Raw genomic sequence first — 17,319 nt, 5'->3', positions numbered from 1 at the left:
TAAAGAATATAGGTAATATGTGTCTATTGAATTGAATTAATGAAATAATTTAACTGTACAGTGATACTCGACGGTACTGCGATGCCGCGACGTCAGTAAATGTGCCTAGAAATAACAGACTGGGTTGTAAAAAAAAAAAAAAAATCCTCAAGATCTCCCACCCAAGCTGCAGGTGCAACCTCTGTCCAGTAGATGGCGGGAGCTGACCGTTTCAAAGCAGCCAAGGTTTTAATTGGACGAAGAAGAGGGAGGATCGCTGTCATGGCGGCCAAGGTGAAAGTTTAACGTGATTTATTTGGACGTTTTTCATTGTTTTAACCGTGTATTTTCAATGAACGCATGCGTCATGTGCTATAGTAGTCCTGTATTGAGCTTTAAATGAGCTATTTATGTGACTGTCACCTTCCTGCTGTTGGTGCTGGACTGTAACTGCCGATGCTAACTCAGCTTCGCTGGATAAGTGTCGGTTTAAGCGGATGATATTCCTACATTAGATCCCTTTCAGACACCCGTGACAGCTGCCAGAGCTTCATATTTGTTTCTGCGACTTTATGTCCCCTTTTACGGTAACATTAGGAATACCTTTAGTAGCCGTCTGCCTGGCTAAAATGAAACAAAAAACAAAAGCAAACGATTGTTTACACTTTTTTTTTTTTAATACTGTCACTATGTGACGTCAGGGCTTTTCCCAACAGAAATGATTTACTGTTTACAGTTCTTAAGTTAGCTTTAATTCTAATAAAAGGATACACAAACCAAAGTCAGATACAGGTTGCGTGCATACTGTCTGTACCAGACGCTATGTAGTTTCACCTGCGATTTTGCTTATACTAAGGGACCTTAAACATAACCTTTGAGCATTTCCGTTTTCAGCAAACCGAATTCTTAAGAAACGCTGGATTTAATTATTTTTCAAAAATAATTAAACAGTTATAAATAACTAAATCTAATTAGATAAAGCCTCTGTTGATTTTTAAGCTAAAAATATTTGATTTCTTGTTTGGGAGTCAAAACTAAGATTTTTTGAAAATTAAATTCTTATAAGCTGCTGTCACATTAATGATTCATACACATATATGCAGGTGTGCTCACACAGGTAAATCCCCTCCATACTACGACACCACGATATAAACATGACTCTTCTTACGTATTTACGCAACTCTTAAATTTAGCTATCATATTCAACAAAGGTTTAGTAGATTTAAAACAGAGTTGTTATATATACTAGGAAGGCCTGTCAGAATGTCAAATTTTGCTGGACGAAGGTTTTGAGATAAAACAGTAATATTGTTGTTTTGAGATTCTTCTCAAGAAATGGCATAATAATGCAACTACATTCTGTCAAAGATCAATAAACTGTCATTTCAAATGAACATTTAGCACATTTTAAATACAAGAAATAAAATAAAACAACCCAAACAGCAAATATAGTGGACTTTGGAGTCTCTGTAAACAAAACTGCACTTTAATAAAGATGCTTAGTTGGAACCAAAGCACCAGACTGAAACCTTTCGTCACACCCGAGACACAAGAAGAACAGTCGCGCAAATGGAAATTATTGTGCTTGTTTTAATATGTAATGCGATTAATTGATGCATTTTGTTTTGAGACAGGCTTAGGCAGCGACGTTTTCATCTAGGTTTCCAAATAGTCTGACATTTTCTTTGACGTCTCATCGAAAAGATTTTGAATGGCTGGAAACAGGATGACAGGCGATCGGGACAGTTTTGAAAATGTAACTCTTTAAAACCGTTGTATGCCTCGACACAGGCTTATTGTTGATTCAGAGGCCCATATTCTAAATGCTGATGTGTTCCCAAAAATACTCTTTCGAATATATGACTTTACACTTCAAAGACAAAACATTAATTACAATCTTCAGAAGAGAAGGCAGATAAAGAAGAGAGCTTGTAATATTCTGTGGTTTCTAAAACACCGTCACGCTTCCCTGAGATCATCATCCACCATGAAACCTCACCGTCTACACCCTGCAACACCTGTGAATCATTTTTTCCCATTGGCACGAGAATCTGACTTTCGAATTTTTTTTCTTCTTCTTCTTATTGTGTCGCAAGCGTTAGACAGCAGAAACAAAACACGAAGAAGAGCAGCCTGCAAACCGCGGCTGACCTAGAAAACACCCACAAGGGGGAAACTGGCCTGCAGAACAAGGGATGTGAAGCTGATCAAAGTTTGCAGTTTGTTTTGATGTTCTCTTCTTTGCACAAGCAATTTACATTTTTTTTTACACAAAGAGAGGCGTTTCCATGGTAAAATCTTGAAGTTCAAAGTGTGGCGTTTTGTCTTTTTTTTTTTTTTTTTAAACAATTCATTCAGAATCTCAAAGAACGCTTATCAGGTTTTGTGTACAAAAATACGACGACAACGTGGGACGGTTCTGGGAGATGCTTCAGCGCGACCTGGTGCCGTTGTTTCACAGCCCTTCATTATGAACGTTCAACTGAACCTTTCAGTATTGTAAAATGTGCTGTTGTGAAACAAAATTAGACTAAAGGAATAACGTCTAATTGTGCAATTTGTTCATGTACGAGTTAGATTGACTCCAGCTGAGCATGTACAGAGTGCAGCTTGCTTCTGATTGGATGAAATGTTTGTGCCCCTCTGTCTCAGCAGCCCCCCGGTCTCTGCCACCCCCTAACCGTCTTCCTTTTCCACTCAGACATCACAGCAGTCGCTCGTCTTTCAGAGATAACAACAGCTGCTGCCGCATTAAGCTGCAAAGTGCTGCATTTCCAAAAAAAAAGAAGAAAATGTTTAATCGTTTTCCCCCCCTCTCCAGGTGGCGTTGGTGGCCGTCCCCACGGTGCTGGGAATCGCCTCCATCCGCGTGTACACGGTGAGGGAAGCTCCCGCGGACGGGCTGGTTTCTCGAGACAGGGTACGGCTGGCTGTCCCGCAGCATCACCATGAGGCGGTGTCGCTCGCTGTGCTTTGTCTCAACTCGCCATGTCTCTCCAGCTGAACGTCTACGCCCCGCTGCTCGGCGCTGGCCCGCCTACGGTCGTTCCAGAAAGTCCAGGACTTGTCGAGAGAGGGCTAACGGCGACCAGGGAGAGCGTTTTGCCCGCGGTCCGAGCTGTGAAGGTACTTTTGCTGTTTCTTGCTATATAACGTAGAATATAGCAGGAAACATCCAGGCAAACAGTGTTGATGTGGAGAAAGAGGGAAGATTTTCTCCACCTCAAGAATTTGTTGGTGGACCTGCAGAACTCTCAAAAGGTTAGAGTTCAACTGTTTAACCAAAATTTAGAGCTGAACTTCTTCTGGAAAAAAGAATCCAATTCTTCTTCCTTAACAGCTGGATTCTTCCATTATAAAGATGAAAATGGCCAACAATACTTTTGAGACACTTTTGAATGAAAAGTTGCTTTAAAAGTCCATTAAAAGTGCCAACTTTGCATTAAAGAGTCATTATTTACCAAATAACGCAAAGTTGGCACTTTTAATGGACTTTTTAATGCATCTTTTGAAGCAACTTTGCATTAAAGGTGTCACTATTTACACATTGACACTTCATGACAACAGTCTTAAACATTCATAAAGACTCCTTCATGTTCATAGCGGGTGTTAAATGATAGTTTCATATTAGTCTTATGCACACTGAAGGCTTCGTATCTTGCACCTTGCAGCCTTGGCACCTTCTCTTGATTTGATTTTTTTTTATTTTTATTTCTGTTCCTCTTGCTCGCGGTTAGCGCTCCATCCCACGAAGCTGCAAGTGCTAAGTGCGGGTATGACGTTTGCAGAGCGCACCGGGAGTTCGACAGGAAATAGTGCTCTTTTTTTTCTTTTTTTTTTTTTGCTGTTCACGGCTGTTGTTGTGTTAACAGCAGGGAGATTTGACAGTTTGATTCTGTGAAAGAGCTGAACAAAAAGACAAAAAAAAAAAAAAAAAAAAACCCGACACAGATTGATATCTGTCTGTTTCAATTCCGTGTTCTTGATGACCTTTTTATAGAGTTTTATTTCTCCGTACAGGGTGCCTGCGTCTCTGTAAAACGGGGCGGTGTTAATCTTTACCATGCAGGAGAGGGTAAGTTAACAGAAGGCACAAAACACTTAAATTACACACTTTCTGGAGTCATTTGTAACAAATCATCTCATGTAGTTATGTGTTGGTAGTTGTTCCAGTTTGGTGAACAAAGCAGGATTTTTGAGTCTCACTGCAAATTAGGTTTGTTGGCAAAATCCAAAATTGTTGAAACCAAACAGTTTACTCATTTATTCCTCATTCTAGCACATTCTCCTTTATAAGTGTGTATTGTAAAGAGTTTCAACGGTTGCATCAAAACATGGACTGGTGCTTTATTGCCTGGTTAAAATGTGGCTAAGGCAAGAGAAATGTCCAAAACGTTTAGAGAAGAGATGACAGCCATGCAGGAAACGACAAGGAAGGAAAAACCCCGAATCTTCACAGAGATGCAGTCGGAGGGTTTGTGAGGTCAGAGTTGAAGGATCAGTTCCTTAAAAAGTCTTAAATTCATTAAAAAAAAAAATAAAAATCAAGGCCGTAAAATGTCTTAAATTCTTTTTCTTTTTTTTATTAGTTGGGCTGAAAGACATTAGTCACAGGTCTTGGGAGGATTATTTCATCTCATAGATGTAGTTTTTTTTTTTTTTTCTGCCAGGCAAAAGTTTGAGTGGCATCCACACATCTCCATTGTGTTCTCTGTGATTCGAGGTGCTTGCGGCTACCGCTAACTAGCTGCTGATAAATCCTTCCTAGCTGGCAAGCTAGCTTTTTTAGTTTTTTTTTCAGCCTGTGCCCAAGTGGCCGTCACAGTCACCTGCAGCCGTTCGCTCACGACTAGAGGCCTGACATTCCTAAAGCGAGTCATAACAGAGTGGAGCTGCTCTAAGTACTAAAGATGCTGGTCATGAAGGGGTTAACCACGGCAGATGTTTAAAGCTGCATTTTATGCTGAATTTGCGGAAACCAGCTGAAATATTAGTTATATTTTGTTCTGTTTGTTTATGTTTGTGTTCTAAGACAGCTGCATTCAATCAACAAAACTAGATTTCTTTTTTTTTTTTTGCTGCTAGTTGAGTTTATGAGTAAGGAGTTTGAGTAATGCATCTTTTTTTAAACTGTCTCTGTTTATGTTTTCTAGATGTTTATTACTACTTGATAGACCCTCCTCCAGGTTTTCTGCCCAGGTTCGGAACCGTCACCATGGCTGGCCTGCTGGGCATGTTCTTGGCGAGAAAAGGTAACGTGGTTTCCCGTTTCCGCACCACGAGTGTTTTTAAAACAGTAGAAAACGGTTGTATCATCAGTGGTCGGCGGGTTTTCTGGTCCGAGTTCCTGCGACGACTTGAACAGCTTCTTTTTCCAAAGCCGCCATTCGTTTTCCATCTTGAACTGTTGAAGACAGAAGTATTAAAGTATACTTGACAGGATAAAAAAACAGGCTTTTACTCATATATGTATGTAGATTTTTTTTTTTCTCCCACCAAAGCGGATGTGAGATCAGAAACGGTGCCAGAGCTGATTCCTCTCAGCCACCTTGGAGTTTCACTTAAAACGTCTTTTCCAGGAAAAACGCTACGTCCTCCCGCTCATCACTTCTGATTTCCTAAAGAGAGCAAAGCATCTAGAGGGCCTCGTAAAAACTCACAGTGGGCCGGATTTTGGCCTCCGGGCCTCGAGTTTTGACACACGTGGTTCAGATTGAAGCCTACTCGGCCTAGTCAAAGACCGTAACTAAATCTGAGTAAGTGGGAATCTGTGGCAAGACTTTGGGAAAATATTTCTCAAGAGACGTAAAGAACGGGGAACGATTTCAGACCACGAATAGAAATGCACACCGCACCTTTCAGATTTCTGTCTGCAAAGCGAACATTTAGACCAGAAGCCTTATTTTATGGCTGTTTTTTGTCCTTTAATGCCATTTATCGTGTTCCAGTTGTTCAGCCGGTGTTTTGGCTGCCCAGCCTGATTTCACACCTTGATTTGAAGCAGATTCAGAAAAAGCGACTCTTCCTCGTTCGTCATTGATCCTCTTCTGATCACCTGTTGTGTCTCTGCTTTAGTTTTCACCGAAACGTTTGGGATTTTTACATTTTTTTTCTTTCCCCATCATTTCTCCCTGAAGAACGTTGCTTCAATACGAGTCGTTTAAACAAGAACTAAGTTTCCATCCTTGAAAAGGTCTCCAGCAGGCGGGCTGGTTTCAGACAGGATGTGAGGAGGAAGGCTTGTTAAAAACAACGTCTTTGAAATGATCCCTGCTTTGTCGAACAAAGTGTGTGTGAGACGTTTTCGTCGAAACCGGCAGAAAGCGGAACCGACCCGATCGCCTCTTGTTTGCAGTTCTGCTACGCGAGTTAAAAACTAACCCAGCTTTATTTCTGGCCTCTCTGCTGTGTTTCTTAGTCTTTATCAGGCATTTTGTTCATTCATTTTCCCTGATAAGCCTCTAAATAGATTGGATTATTTTTTTTTAGGCCTGTCAGAGCAAAATTTTATTTGTAATATATTTTCATACAAGGCAAAGTTTTTGCTGGAAGGGGATCTATTATGCGAAATTTCCGTTTTGCATAATGCAAATTTTTGTACTTCCATTCGGGTTTCTGCTGCTTCAAAAAAAAAGAAAGAAAAGAAACAACCCAAGCACTGTAAAAAGAAAAACACCCAGCCTTGTTTGGGGGGCCACTAATCCTTTTTCAATTTCTGGAAAATAACTTCCCGATAGTTAAGGCCACATGTGGCGGCAGCCTCAGTCAGCTGGTTTTACCGCTGTATGCGCTGTACAATGGCTGCTGGAAAACACAAGAGTTTTGTTGTCGACTTGACGTTCAAAAACAACTTGCCGCATTAGTGTTGTCTGTGCAGGAGGCTCTACTTCTGCCTTTCAAAGATGTGCGGTTGTATAATTAAGCATCTGTTTGCGACCATTTTTAAGTGCAAGTGTAAATGCTGAGTTGGGCTTATTTGGATTTAAAGTGACAGGACGCCATAGAACAGCTCAAAATCCAGAGAACAGAGCAGACTAAAATCTCATTATCTAAATGTTTTGTGTAGCCCATAGACTTATCATAACTCACAATAGGTCCCCTTTAACTTTAGACTATACATTTGAGTTGAACTATTCCACAAAAAACCTGGTGAAATGCTTTAAATGTATATTGTTATTGACTGTAATGTCAAATATGTGCAAACACAGCATAGGAAGGTTCATGGGGTGTTATTACTTTTACGAGACACTTCAAAAAACGTTTTTAGGTTTCTGTCTCTAGAGACATTAGTGCAGTTACCTAGGAATCCCTGTGAGGAAGTGGCTGATACTGGCTGGTGACGGACTACCACACTGGAATGGTCTGTACCAATCGCTTCATCTGCAACTTCAGGCCAAGGACTCAATGGTGCCCCCTAGTGTCCAAGACTCTGAACAATGTGTAGCGCCGGCTGCATCCAGCACTAACTACCGTGTGTCCTGATCTTGGTTGTTTTTTTTTCTGTCGGTCTTGAGTGGATTTCTTTCGTCACGCAACACTGAAGTGAAATATCCAACGCATCCGCAGCTCATGTTTTCCAACGGTTAATTTCAAGAGTGCCACAAAGAAACTTAACGATGCAAGCACTTTCCCTGTGCCTCCCAAAACCCTCTCTTTGACAGCAAAGGTCTCTCACCACACCAGTGTTGCGCGCACACACACACACACACACACCCACACACCCCCACGCACACACACACACAAAAATCAACAGAAAAAGAGTGATAGTGAAATTTACTGAAATGCTTTTGAAAAACTGAAGTTACTAAAACGGTTCCAAATTAATCAGCTTAAATGTCCATCCATCCATTTCCAGTGACTCACAAAAGTTTTCACACCCTTGTCTTCATAAGGTCACTTTACAACCACAAACATAAATACGTTTCATCGGAACAAAAAGTGGTATGCAATTTTGAAGTATAAAGGTAATTACACACACAATTAAAACAATTTTTTGTTAATAAATAAAACTGATAAGTGCTGAGCAAAGGTATTCAGCCCCCTCGGTAAAATATTTGTTGGTATACAAATATTCGATCAGGTTTTTTGCAGCCGATACCGATCACCCATGAGGCCGATCTTTGCCGATCGCCTGGATTGACTGTTCATTTTTCGCGTTAGTTATAAATGACACTATGTGAATTAAAAAGTGATCTGGTAATAAATTCACCTAATTAACGTAAACATGCAACAAACTTGCAGGCACACATACAGCAGCTGCTCAGTCAAAAGAGACTGAAAAACCTGCAACCAGTTAAACGACATTTAACAGTAAGGTTCTCTGTACCCTAAATTATACATGAGTCCAATAAGTCTCACAACACTGCCTAGATCAAATAATGTCTAGTAAAAGAGAGAGACATTCATTCAAAGTCTTGTTTGTCACGCTAAAAATGAAAAACCTTTCCAGGCTCCCGTTTCAAGAGGTTAGCGGTTCCGTTGGGTCTGATGAGCGCCGGGGCGTCGGTGTGCTACCCAGCCCAAGCCGTGTCTGTGCTCAAGGTAGCATTTGTTTTTGTCTGTTTTTTTTTTTTTCTATAAATATATATATTTCTGTGACTGTCGGGATTTGGGAGTCCTTTTCAGATGTAATGCCTCTGCTTTCCCACGCTCCCTGAAGGTGACGGGACAGAAGGTGTACGCCGCGGGGCAGTGGAGCGGCGCCGCCGCGTCGTCTCTGCTCGCCGCCAGGGAACCTGTCGCCAAAGAGGCCGCCGCGTCGCAACCGCAGGTTAGAAACGGTCGGAAACGACGCGGGTCCATCGAGGCGAGGGTTAAAACGGGGAGTGGATTTAAATGAGTCGTAGATTTAATGTGACTCAAACCAGAAACTCTGGTTCAACCTTTAAAGGGACGACTTGCTTCCCACTGGCCGGGTTCCCTCCTTCATGTGTTGAACAAAAATCCCCAGTGTGTCATCGCCGTGATGCGGCTCAGATTCCATTTCCTGGACTTGTACTTTGACCTTTTCATAGATTATTGATAATTTTGGGGAACCTGGTCTTTGTGCTTATACCGCAAAGTTATTTTCTGCTCTAAAATGTGTTTTAAAATGATGACTTACTGTTTATTATCTAATGTTTAATAAGTAAAGCGCTTCTTTTATTTGGCTGTCTTCTTGTATAAACCATAAAGCTGCCGCATTTTTGATCAAGCTGGATATTTTGGCTTTATTTCAAGTGGTTCTTAAAATCAGGCAATGAGACTCTATTAAACCGTGTCACTGCTTTTAAATTGTTTTCTATTGTTTTATACATATGTATTAATTAGTTTTATTTTGTAACCAGGTTGATGTGCATTGCAGACGTCTGCCCAGGTTGTCTTGAAAATGAGATCTAGATCTCAATGGAGTTTACCTGGTTAAATAAAGGAAATTTTAAAAAAAGAAGTTTCAAAACAATTAAACATATATAAATTCAAAGTTACACTTTTTCTATATGTATTATTAACATTAATTGCTAACAGTAATCATTAATATAGTCTATGTTATGCTGTAGTTATGTGAATTTCAAGTCATTATAATGAAACACATTATGAACATCCCTGTTCATCCTCTTCATGAGATTCTCATTCAACCACAGAATGTTTTCAGTCAGAGGTTCAGTCAGAGGTGCTGTAATACAGACCACTAGAGGATTCTTCCTGCCCACATCTAAAACTTTTTCACGTTGCTTTCAGCGGAAATTGAGCATTAAAGAATCTAAATTGGATCTTCGCTGTAGGGCCGGTGGAGATTTCATCAAAAGCTGACTCTGTTGGCCAAAAGATCCAGCCTGATCAAATCATTATTATTTTCTGGAGTCTCCTGATTGGCTTTTAACCCCAACATGTCCTAGATAAAGCATAAACATAAATCTGCACTGCTATTGTTTTGCGGTGTGAGCTCTTCATATTCTCCTGCTCTCGCCCCCAGCCTCTTTCAGAAGCCGATCCAGAGTCGACTCTGCGTGAGGAGGAGGCCTCGGCCGACCTTCCCACACCCGACCTCTTGGCTAAAAGTGCCGCCGTTTTGGAGACAGAGGTGGAATCGGCCGAGTCCGTTCCCGTTTGTGACGGGCCGGTCGTCACTGAAGAGCCGCCGGTGGCGCTTACAGGAATATCTCCAGCAGAGATAGGCACGGCTTTTATTCCTCCATCTCCTGCTGTGTCTGTCTCCGTCAGTTTGTTACGCCCTCCTGGCAACTGTGATGTTTTTCTCTCTCTCTCTCTCGTCCAGGTTGGTCAGCACATTCGGAGCCAGTGCAAACAGAGCCGTCTCGTCCCGCCGAAGACGCGGCCGCGGACGGAAACCGAACCTCGGACGATGTTTCCCTTGACGCGACGCCAGCGGACGCCGTCCAGGACGAGCCGGCTGAAGGAAACCTGCCATCAGGTCAGGAGAAACCTCGCCTCTGAAGACGACTTGTTCATTTCACACAATCCAAATGTTCTACTTTTAGATTCTTGCGTCTGTGCATGACAGAAAGAACTGTTCATTTTGTTCGATTCTCGCCTTCCCGTGCAGCATCCGCCTTCGAATCAGCTGCTGAGTTTGAGCCGGCGGAGGAGCAGCAGTCGCTTCCTGCGGAGGAGGAGACGCCAACCTCAACCCCCGCCACGGCGCCGCCGCCTCAGCAGCCTGCAGAGGGAAGCAGAGAAGGTAGATTTAACTCCACTGATTGGGATCTGTGGCAGAAATGACGTCAAACAGGCTGGAAAATTTTTTTTTTAAATTGGGGTTTTTAAAACTTTCAAATATTTTTTTTCATAACAGCGACAATATTAAGTGTTTTTAGGAGGATTTTTTGTTGTAGTAAAACACAAAGTGATTGTGCAGTGGAAGAAAAGCACACTAACTTTTAATAAAGAAAAAAAATATATAAAAATCTCAAAGATGTATGCATTTGTACTGAGACTGCTTTGACGTGTTTTTAGCTCGGTCTGAACGGATCGAGAACATTTCTGAACATAACTTTTTCAAGGCTTTTCACAATTTTTCATCCGGACTTTGACTGGGACATCCTAACCCAGTTTTACCAAACTCGGTCCTGGAGGGCCGGCATCCTGCATGTTTTAGTTCTCTCCCTGGTTTAACGCACCTGGATCCAATGATGGCTCGTTAGAAGGCCTAAGAAGAACATTGACATGCTGAGAAGGTTGTTACCAACACCAGGGAGAGAACTAAAACATGCAGGATGCCGGCCCTCCAGGACCCACTTTGGGGACCCCTGATTTAAGCACATTGGCTTCAATCTGAGCATAAGATTTGTCTCTGTGCATCTTTGCGCCAATTTTGATCAGATTGTGTAGAATAAAAAAAATCTAAAAATCATGTTCAATTTAATTCAGGTTCATTTAATCAAGAACAGAACAGAAAACATGATAAAAACAAAACAACCATTGTTTTTGCATGAGGGTTTTCTAATTCGAACCGTTTTTAGAAGACTGCACAATCGGAATAAGGATCTCTAATGTCTACTGGTTTTCGTTTTCTTGTTTTTCTTAAATAAACAGTGACACTGCAGACAGATTTTCCCACCTGAGCTGTGGGTTTCTGCATCTCCTCCAGAGTCGCCTTGTTTCTGCCTGCTGCTTCTCTTATTTTTACTGCTTCCTGTTTTCTAGCCTGAAGGCCGTGACATCTGGTCGAATCCAGATGCATGCCACACCTTTAAGCTTTGTCACCGTAAAGTTTCTGACAACAGTCTGTCCGCTCGACGACCCCGCGCCCGTTTGTGTCGGCCTGAGACGAGATGCTTCGTTATTGCACGACGAGAAACTGTGTAGAAGTTCAAAGGTCACCTTTGCGAGGTGCTGCCGTTTCCTTTCTAAGAATGAGCTGAGTCGTTTTCACTACAGAAAGCGAGGCGCTCTTTTCTCTGACACATGCTTTCGTTTGCTTTGACGATAATAAACAATAAGGGGGCAAAAACTCCCCTTCAGACTCCTCACTAAGTGATTTAACCCCATAAATGCACTTAATTGAAAACCTTTATGTTTGCTGACGTATCCATTATTCTGCGTAGGCATCATCCTGCCTGTGAGGCCACACAATTCAGAAGAAAATCTCATTCTGTTACCAAAACCAGTTTTTCCACTTGCTTCTACTTATGCATCCTAGTTACTGACGCAGCGATCAACACCCGGCTGTATTTTCTCAAGCTCATACGATGAGAGATAAGCCTGCAGGATGCTGCGGCTTGGCTCTTCTATGTTTAGCTCTTCTCAGAATGTTCACTAATTTCGCGTTTTTCTGTGCGCCTGTGACTGAGATTTCCCGTCGTTTCCCATGTGTCTCTCTCTCTCTCTGTCTCTCTCCCCCCTGCAGAGGGCTCCGGTTTCCAGCCAGACCCCGCTCTCATGGACTTCGGCCAGTCCAGCCCCGAAGACGAAGACCTGTACAGCACACGCAGCTGAGACGGGCCGGCCTCAGCCGCGGAGCAGAAGCGGCGCACCTCGACAGATTCACCGTCAGACGTTTCCATTCTCATAGTTTTCGGTTTTTTTGTTGTTTTTTCTTTTCTCTGCCCACGTTTCCACAGAACACGTCCGAATAAGTTGGCACCGGCGCTGCGTTGTGATGAATTTCGGTACACAAACACAGAGAAACCTGGAAAAAGAAACCCACCCACAATTACATTGGAAACAGTTTCTGTTTAATTGTGCAGGAGTTTTCCAACCATCAATTATGCAAAGTGCCGTTTATTTATTGTGATCCAGCCCATTTTTGTTCATTTAAATCTTCCTCTCAGACGACTACAAGGAGGACTTGTGCTGCTTCACACTGTTAGATGGGTGGTTAAGGAACTCAGAATAAATCTTTATTTTTTTGTGAACTCGTGTTGGATTGTGTCCTGTTTTAAGTGCACTGCAAAACATGAATGTATTTCTATGAATTTAACAGATTTTTTTGACACACAATAATCTGTGCTCAAAATTGCACTAGATTAGTCTCTCTTTTTTTTTTTTAAAGATATCTTTTAAAATTTTCTGAGCATTCAGAGGCCAGAAAAAGACCCTGGCAAAACCTTAAACGTATTTTGATCATTTTCTTTTCTCCCTTCATGGTTTTAATCTCGACCAAAGAGACAAAGTTAGCGCTTCAATTAAATAGTTTTGCATTTTATTTGGGTAATTAAATACGAATATATTTCCCATGAATCCTACATATATTCAGTGTTTGTACTTTTTGGAGTATTGTAACGTTAAGACATAATTTTTCAATGTATGCTATTAGGATTTAATGTGATAAACCAACAATTATAGTGGATTTCGAAGGACACACTCCCTGCTCTGGTTCAGCTTGTAGGTCAGAAAATAAAATAATTAAAAAATTCCATAGTCTGTAAATTTGATTATGACGGTTTAAAGTGTAAGACTAACTCAGTAAAGACTGAGTATATTAAATAATTTAAAAAATCTAAAATGATCAAAATGAGCAGGAGCTGTTAATCTATAGGCTAAAAGTTACTCCAAACAAACGTGTGACCTGAACCAGTCAGCCTTATTTATACAGGACACATCTCGTCTACTCTGAAACATGGCAGCACCAGCACCGTGGTGTGAGGACGCGTTTCTTTACCAGGTCAGAGTTGATGGGAAGAGGGATGGAGCAAAACACAAATCCATCCTGGAAGAAACCCATTTCGGAGGCTGCAGCTGTTTTTAGACTGGGGTCAAAGTTCATCCTTCAGCAGCTCAGCAAATGTAAACATACAGCCAGAGCTATTATTGTTTATATATCGCGGCATATTTCTGCTCTGGAATGGGCCGGCGACTCAGCTGAAAATTGTAGCAAAAGATAAATCAATAAATATTGCTTCAATGGGTCGGAAAACACACGTACATCATATTTGTCCAGATTGTTATTTGTAAGAAATAAACAAAAGCCATTTATCCAGTTTCTTCCACTTCATTGTTGTACACTACTTGGTGGATGTATCATCTGTCACGTAAGATTTATGGTTGTAAAGGTGAAAAAGTTTATTTTGTTTTAGTTAACTAAAGCCGGAGATTTGGCACCTGTAAAATCTTACCAGATTTTATTGCTAAAATTATTTTCCTCAACATATTCAGCAAAATTTTTCTCCTGATGATTATCCTCATTTGCCCTTTTATCCTTGTTTCATGTCTACTGAGAGGTTGAGGGCGTTGCTATGGCTGCTATGCTAACATTAGTAGGCATGATGCTAACACTGGAAAAGTTGGATGTCATATTGCTTAACCATAAAATGGCTGTTCACATATGGCTACGTTGCCGCGTACTCATTAGTTGGACCAACTCAGAGACTGACTCATATGAAGGAAATGTTGGTGATTAAACGACAATTTAACCCCCAAATTTCCCAAACATTGTAATGTGCAAAATTAAAAAGGCATTAAATCACCACTTACACTGCATGGAAAACTGATGTTAGTCATGGAAAGGGTCTCGTTGAGAACAAGCGGGAATGTTCTGTGTCCCTTTGTTAAATTTTAGCACCACCTGTTTATAATTCGAGCGAACATCCAGTACAGAGGGAACATGGCGTCCAACTCTTTATAGCCCCTTTATTGCTCCTTAGAGGAACCAGTGCAGGACTACTGGACCTCATAAACTCTCCACAGGTCCGTCCAGCACCATGACCTTTGGAACTATGTGTGTATGACTGTATGTGAAAGCTCACGTGTGGGTAAATCACAAAAAAACCCATTAAGATTTAGTCGTTGCATTGGTAGCACACCCGTGGGAGCAACACTTTCTGTGGCAGCAGAGACAGGGAGGTAAAGGATTTTCTTGGCTGGTGTGATTGTGGTTGATTTTGTGTGGGGTTTTTTTTTCGGATAAGCAGTACCAAATGTTCTAATTAAGGATGGGTTTCAACAGAAACAGCTGTGTAACATTGGTAAAACCACATAAAATATAATGTCTCTTTTAAAAACAAAAAATCAGAAGGGAACGCTAGAAAGTGAAATGTGTTCCTCTCACATCACGTCATGAAGAATATAGATCATGTTACAATAAACTGGCCTCAATGTCAAAAGGTCTCACAGCATGTGAAGCTTACTTTAGCCTCTCTTCACTAAAGAAGCTAAGTTAATTAACATGTGAAGCCAACTTTAGCGGCTTCTCACTAAAGCTGCTAAAGTTACTTTAGCCTTTTTTCACTAAAAAAGCTAAATTAGCTAACATGTGAAGCTAACATGTGAAACCAACTTTAGTGTCTTCTCACTAGAGAAAGTAATGTTAGCTAACATGTGAAGCCAACTTTAACAGCTTTTCACTAAAGCAGCTAAAGTAACTTTAGCCTCTTTCACTAAAGAAGCTAAGTTAGCTAACATGTGAAGCTAACTTTAGCCTCTTTTCATTAAAGAAGCCAAGTTAACTAACAAGTGAAGCCAACTTTAGCACCTTCTCACTAAAGCAGTTAAAGTTAGCTAGCATGTGAAGCTCACTTTAGCATCTTCTCACTATAGAAGCCAAGTTAGCTAACATGTGAAGCTAACCTCAGCATAAACCACCCAAAAGCTTAAGCTATCTAGTATTTGAAGCTACCTTTAGTCTCTTTTAACTAATGAAGCTAAAGTTAGCCAACATGTGAAGATAACTTTAGTCTCTTTTAACTAATGAAGCTAAAGTTAGCCAACATGTGAAGATAACTTTAGCCTCTTTTAACTAATGAAGCTAAAGTTAGCCAACATGTGAAGATAACTTTAGTCTCTTTTAACTAATGAAGCTAAAGTTAGCCAACATGTGAAGATAACTTTAGTCTCTTTTAACTAATGAAGCTAAAGTTAGCCAACATGTGAAGATAACTTTAGCCTCTTTTAACTAATGAAGCTAAAGTTAGCCAACATGTGAAGCTACCTTTAGCCTCTTTTAACTAATGAAGCTAAAGTTAGCCAACATGTGAAGATAACTTTAGCCTCTTTTCACCTCTCTCAAGGGTCCTGTCCGTTCGTTAAGGCGTCCCACAAACACAATATTCTCAGAGCTAACATTAAAACCAGGCTCTGTCATGAGTTTTTTAAAAATAATTTTCACCAGAAGAGAGGAAGCGAGGGGGTGGTGCAACTCTGACCTCTCGACCTTCGACCCCAAGAGCCGAATTTTCCATGCAGGACTTTAGGAGGGTTTCAGTTAGAGCTGATTATCTTCTCAGGGTCCCCCACCACCAAATAAACACACAGCGCATTTATCAGCCACAAACATAAACACAACAGTTATGCAAGCCGACGAAGGGTGTTTGTTAATATGGTATATGATTGTTTAGGCACGTTCCTCTCATTTGAACTGGTTAAATGCATGAACACAGTTCACTCCTCTTTTTCCCATACATGGTCAGCGCCTTGCCGTGTAATTTTTCTTCCATTTTGACACATTATAGTCCCATATTTTCATGTATTTTGAATGGGATTTTATGCGACAAACCAACAGATAAGAGTACGGCTGTGCCGAAAATCCAAAGTTTGTTTGAAAACCTTAGTAAACAAACGGCTTCAAATATCCAGGAACACAGCAGGCATTAGAGATGGAGCCATAGAGCAAAAAAGAAAGCTGTTGTTGAAACTAAATATCTTTCGCAGTGTGAAACACGGTGGTGGCAGGATCATGCTTTGTCCAGCAGGGACAAAGAAGCTGGGCAGAGTTGACGGGAAGATGCGATGGAGCCATTTGCTGGGGAAACAGGAAGAAAACCTGCTGGAGGTTTCAGAGCTGCACTGGGCCGGTTTTGATAAAAGCACATTACTTTTATAAAATGGCCCAGTCAAAGCCAAGATCTAAATACAATTAAAAGTAGCTTCTTACCTATGTACGTACACTGCAAAACCACAAAATCATACCAAGTAATTTTGTTTTGGTTTGTAGTGCAAATATCTTAGTACATATAAATTAAAAATAATCTGCCAATGGAACTGCAATATTAAGGAATTATTGATGTAAAACAAGCTCCTATATTTTACTGAAAAGTTACTTGCAAGTTAGTTTTGTCTTATTTCAAATGCACTAAGATATTTGTGCTATAAACTAAACTAAATTACTTGGTGTGATTTTGTGTTTTTCGCAGCGTATTCCCAGCCCTTTCTGGCCAGTTTGCAAGAATCAACAAATATTTCAGCGTCTAAATATTCTGGAGACATACGGCTAAAAACACGGCGCTACGAAAGTGTTCATCTTGAATCTAAATACAACGGTTCACAATAATCCGCCACTACTTTGTGGTTCACAGACTGAAAACGGTAATCATCCTTCTGCCATTAGTCAAAAAGAAATGCTTCTGGTATATCAGCCTTAAAACTTTCAGGTTTTCTCAGCATCAAGTCTTACACTATAATTGTCTC

General features: G+C 40.9%; 1 protein-coding gene across 1 annotated transcript; it reads left to right on the top strand.

The window, feature by feature from the left end:
• The first annotated feature begins 202 nt into the window (after nucleotides 1-202).
• Nucleotides 203-12,833, top strand: apool (apolipoprotein O-like). Its single transcript, XM_032554660.1, has 11 exons — nucleotides 203-273; nucleotides 2,801-2,899; nucleotides 2,980-3,105; nucleotides 4,000-4,054; nucleotides 5,133-5,231; nucleotides 8,429-8,520; nucleotides 8,639-8,749; nucleotides 9,932-10,133; nucleotides 10,235-10,390; nucleotides 10,523-10,657; nucleotides 12,326-12,833. Exons 1-11 carry the CDS (start codon nucleotides 262-264, stop codon nucleotides 12,412-12,414), a joined length of 1,176 nt encoding a protein of 391 aa, XP_032410551.1. The 5' UTR covers nucleotides 203-261; the 3' UTR covers nucleotides 12,415-12,833.
• Nucleotides 12,834-17,319: the final 4,486 nt, after the last annotated feature.

This window comes from Xiphophorus hellerii, chromosome 23 (assembly GCF_003331165.1).
Source record: "Xiphophorus hellerii strain 12219 chromosome 23, Xiphophorus_hellerii-4.1, whole genome shotgun sequence".
Taxonomy (NCBI): Eukaryota; Metazoa; Chordata; class Actinopteri; order Cyprinodontiformes; family Poeciliidae; genus Xiphophorus; species Xiphophorus hellerii.
The sequence above is the reverse complement of the archived record's forward strand: the minus strand, read 5'-3'. Positions and strand labels throughout refer to the sequence as shown.

Excerpts from the sequence above, each read along its gene's own strand:
- apool (XM_032554660.1), top strand. Across the intron at positions 8,521-8,638 it reads AAGCCGTGTCTGTGCTCAAG|GTGACGGGACAGAAGGTGTA; the intron begins GTAGCATTTGTT and ends CGCTCCCTGAAG. Across the intron at positions 10,134-10,234 it reads AATATCTCCAGCAGAGATAG|GTTGGTCAGCACATTCGGAG; the intron begins GCACGGCTTTTA and ends TCTCTCGTCCAG.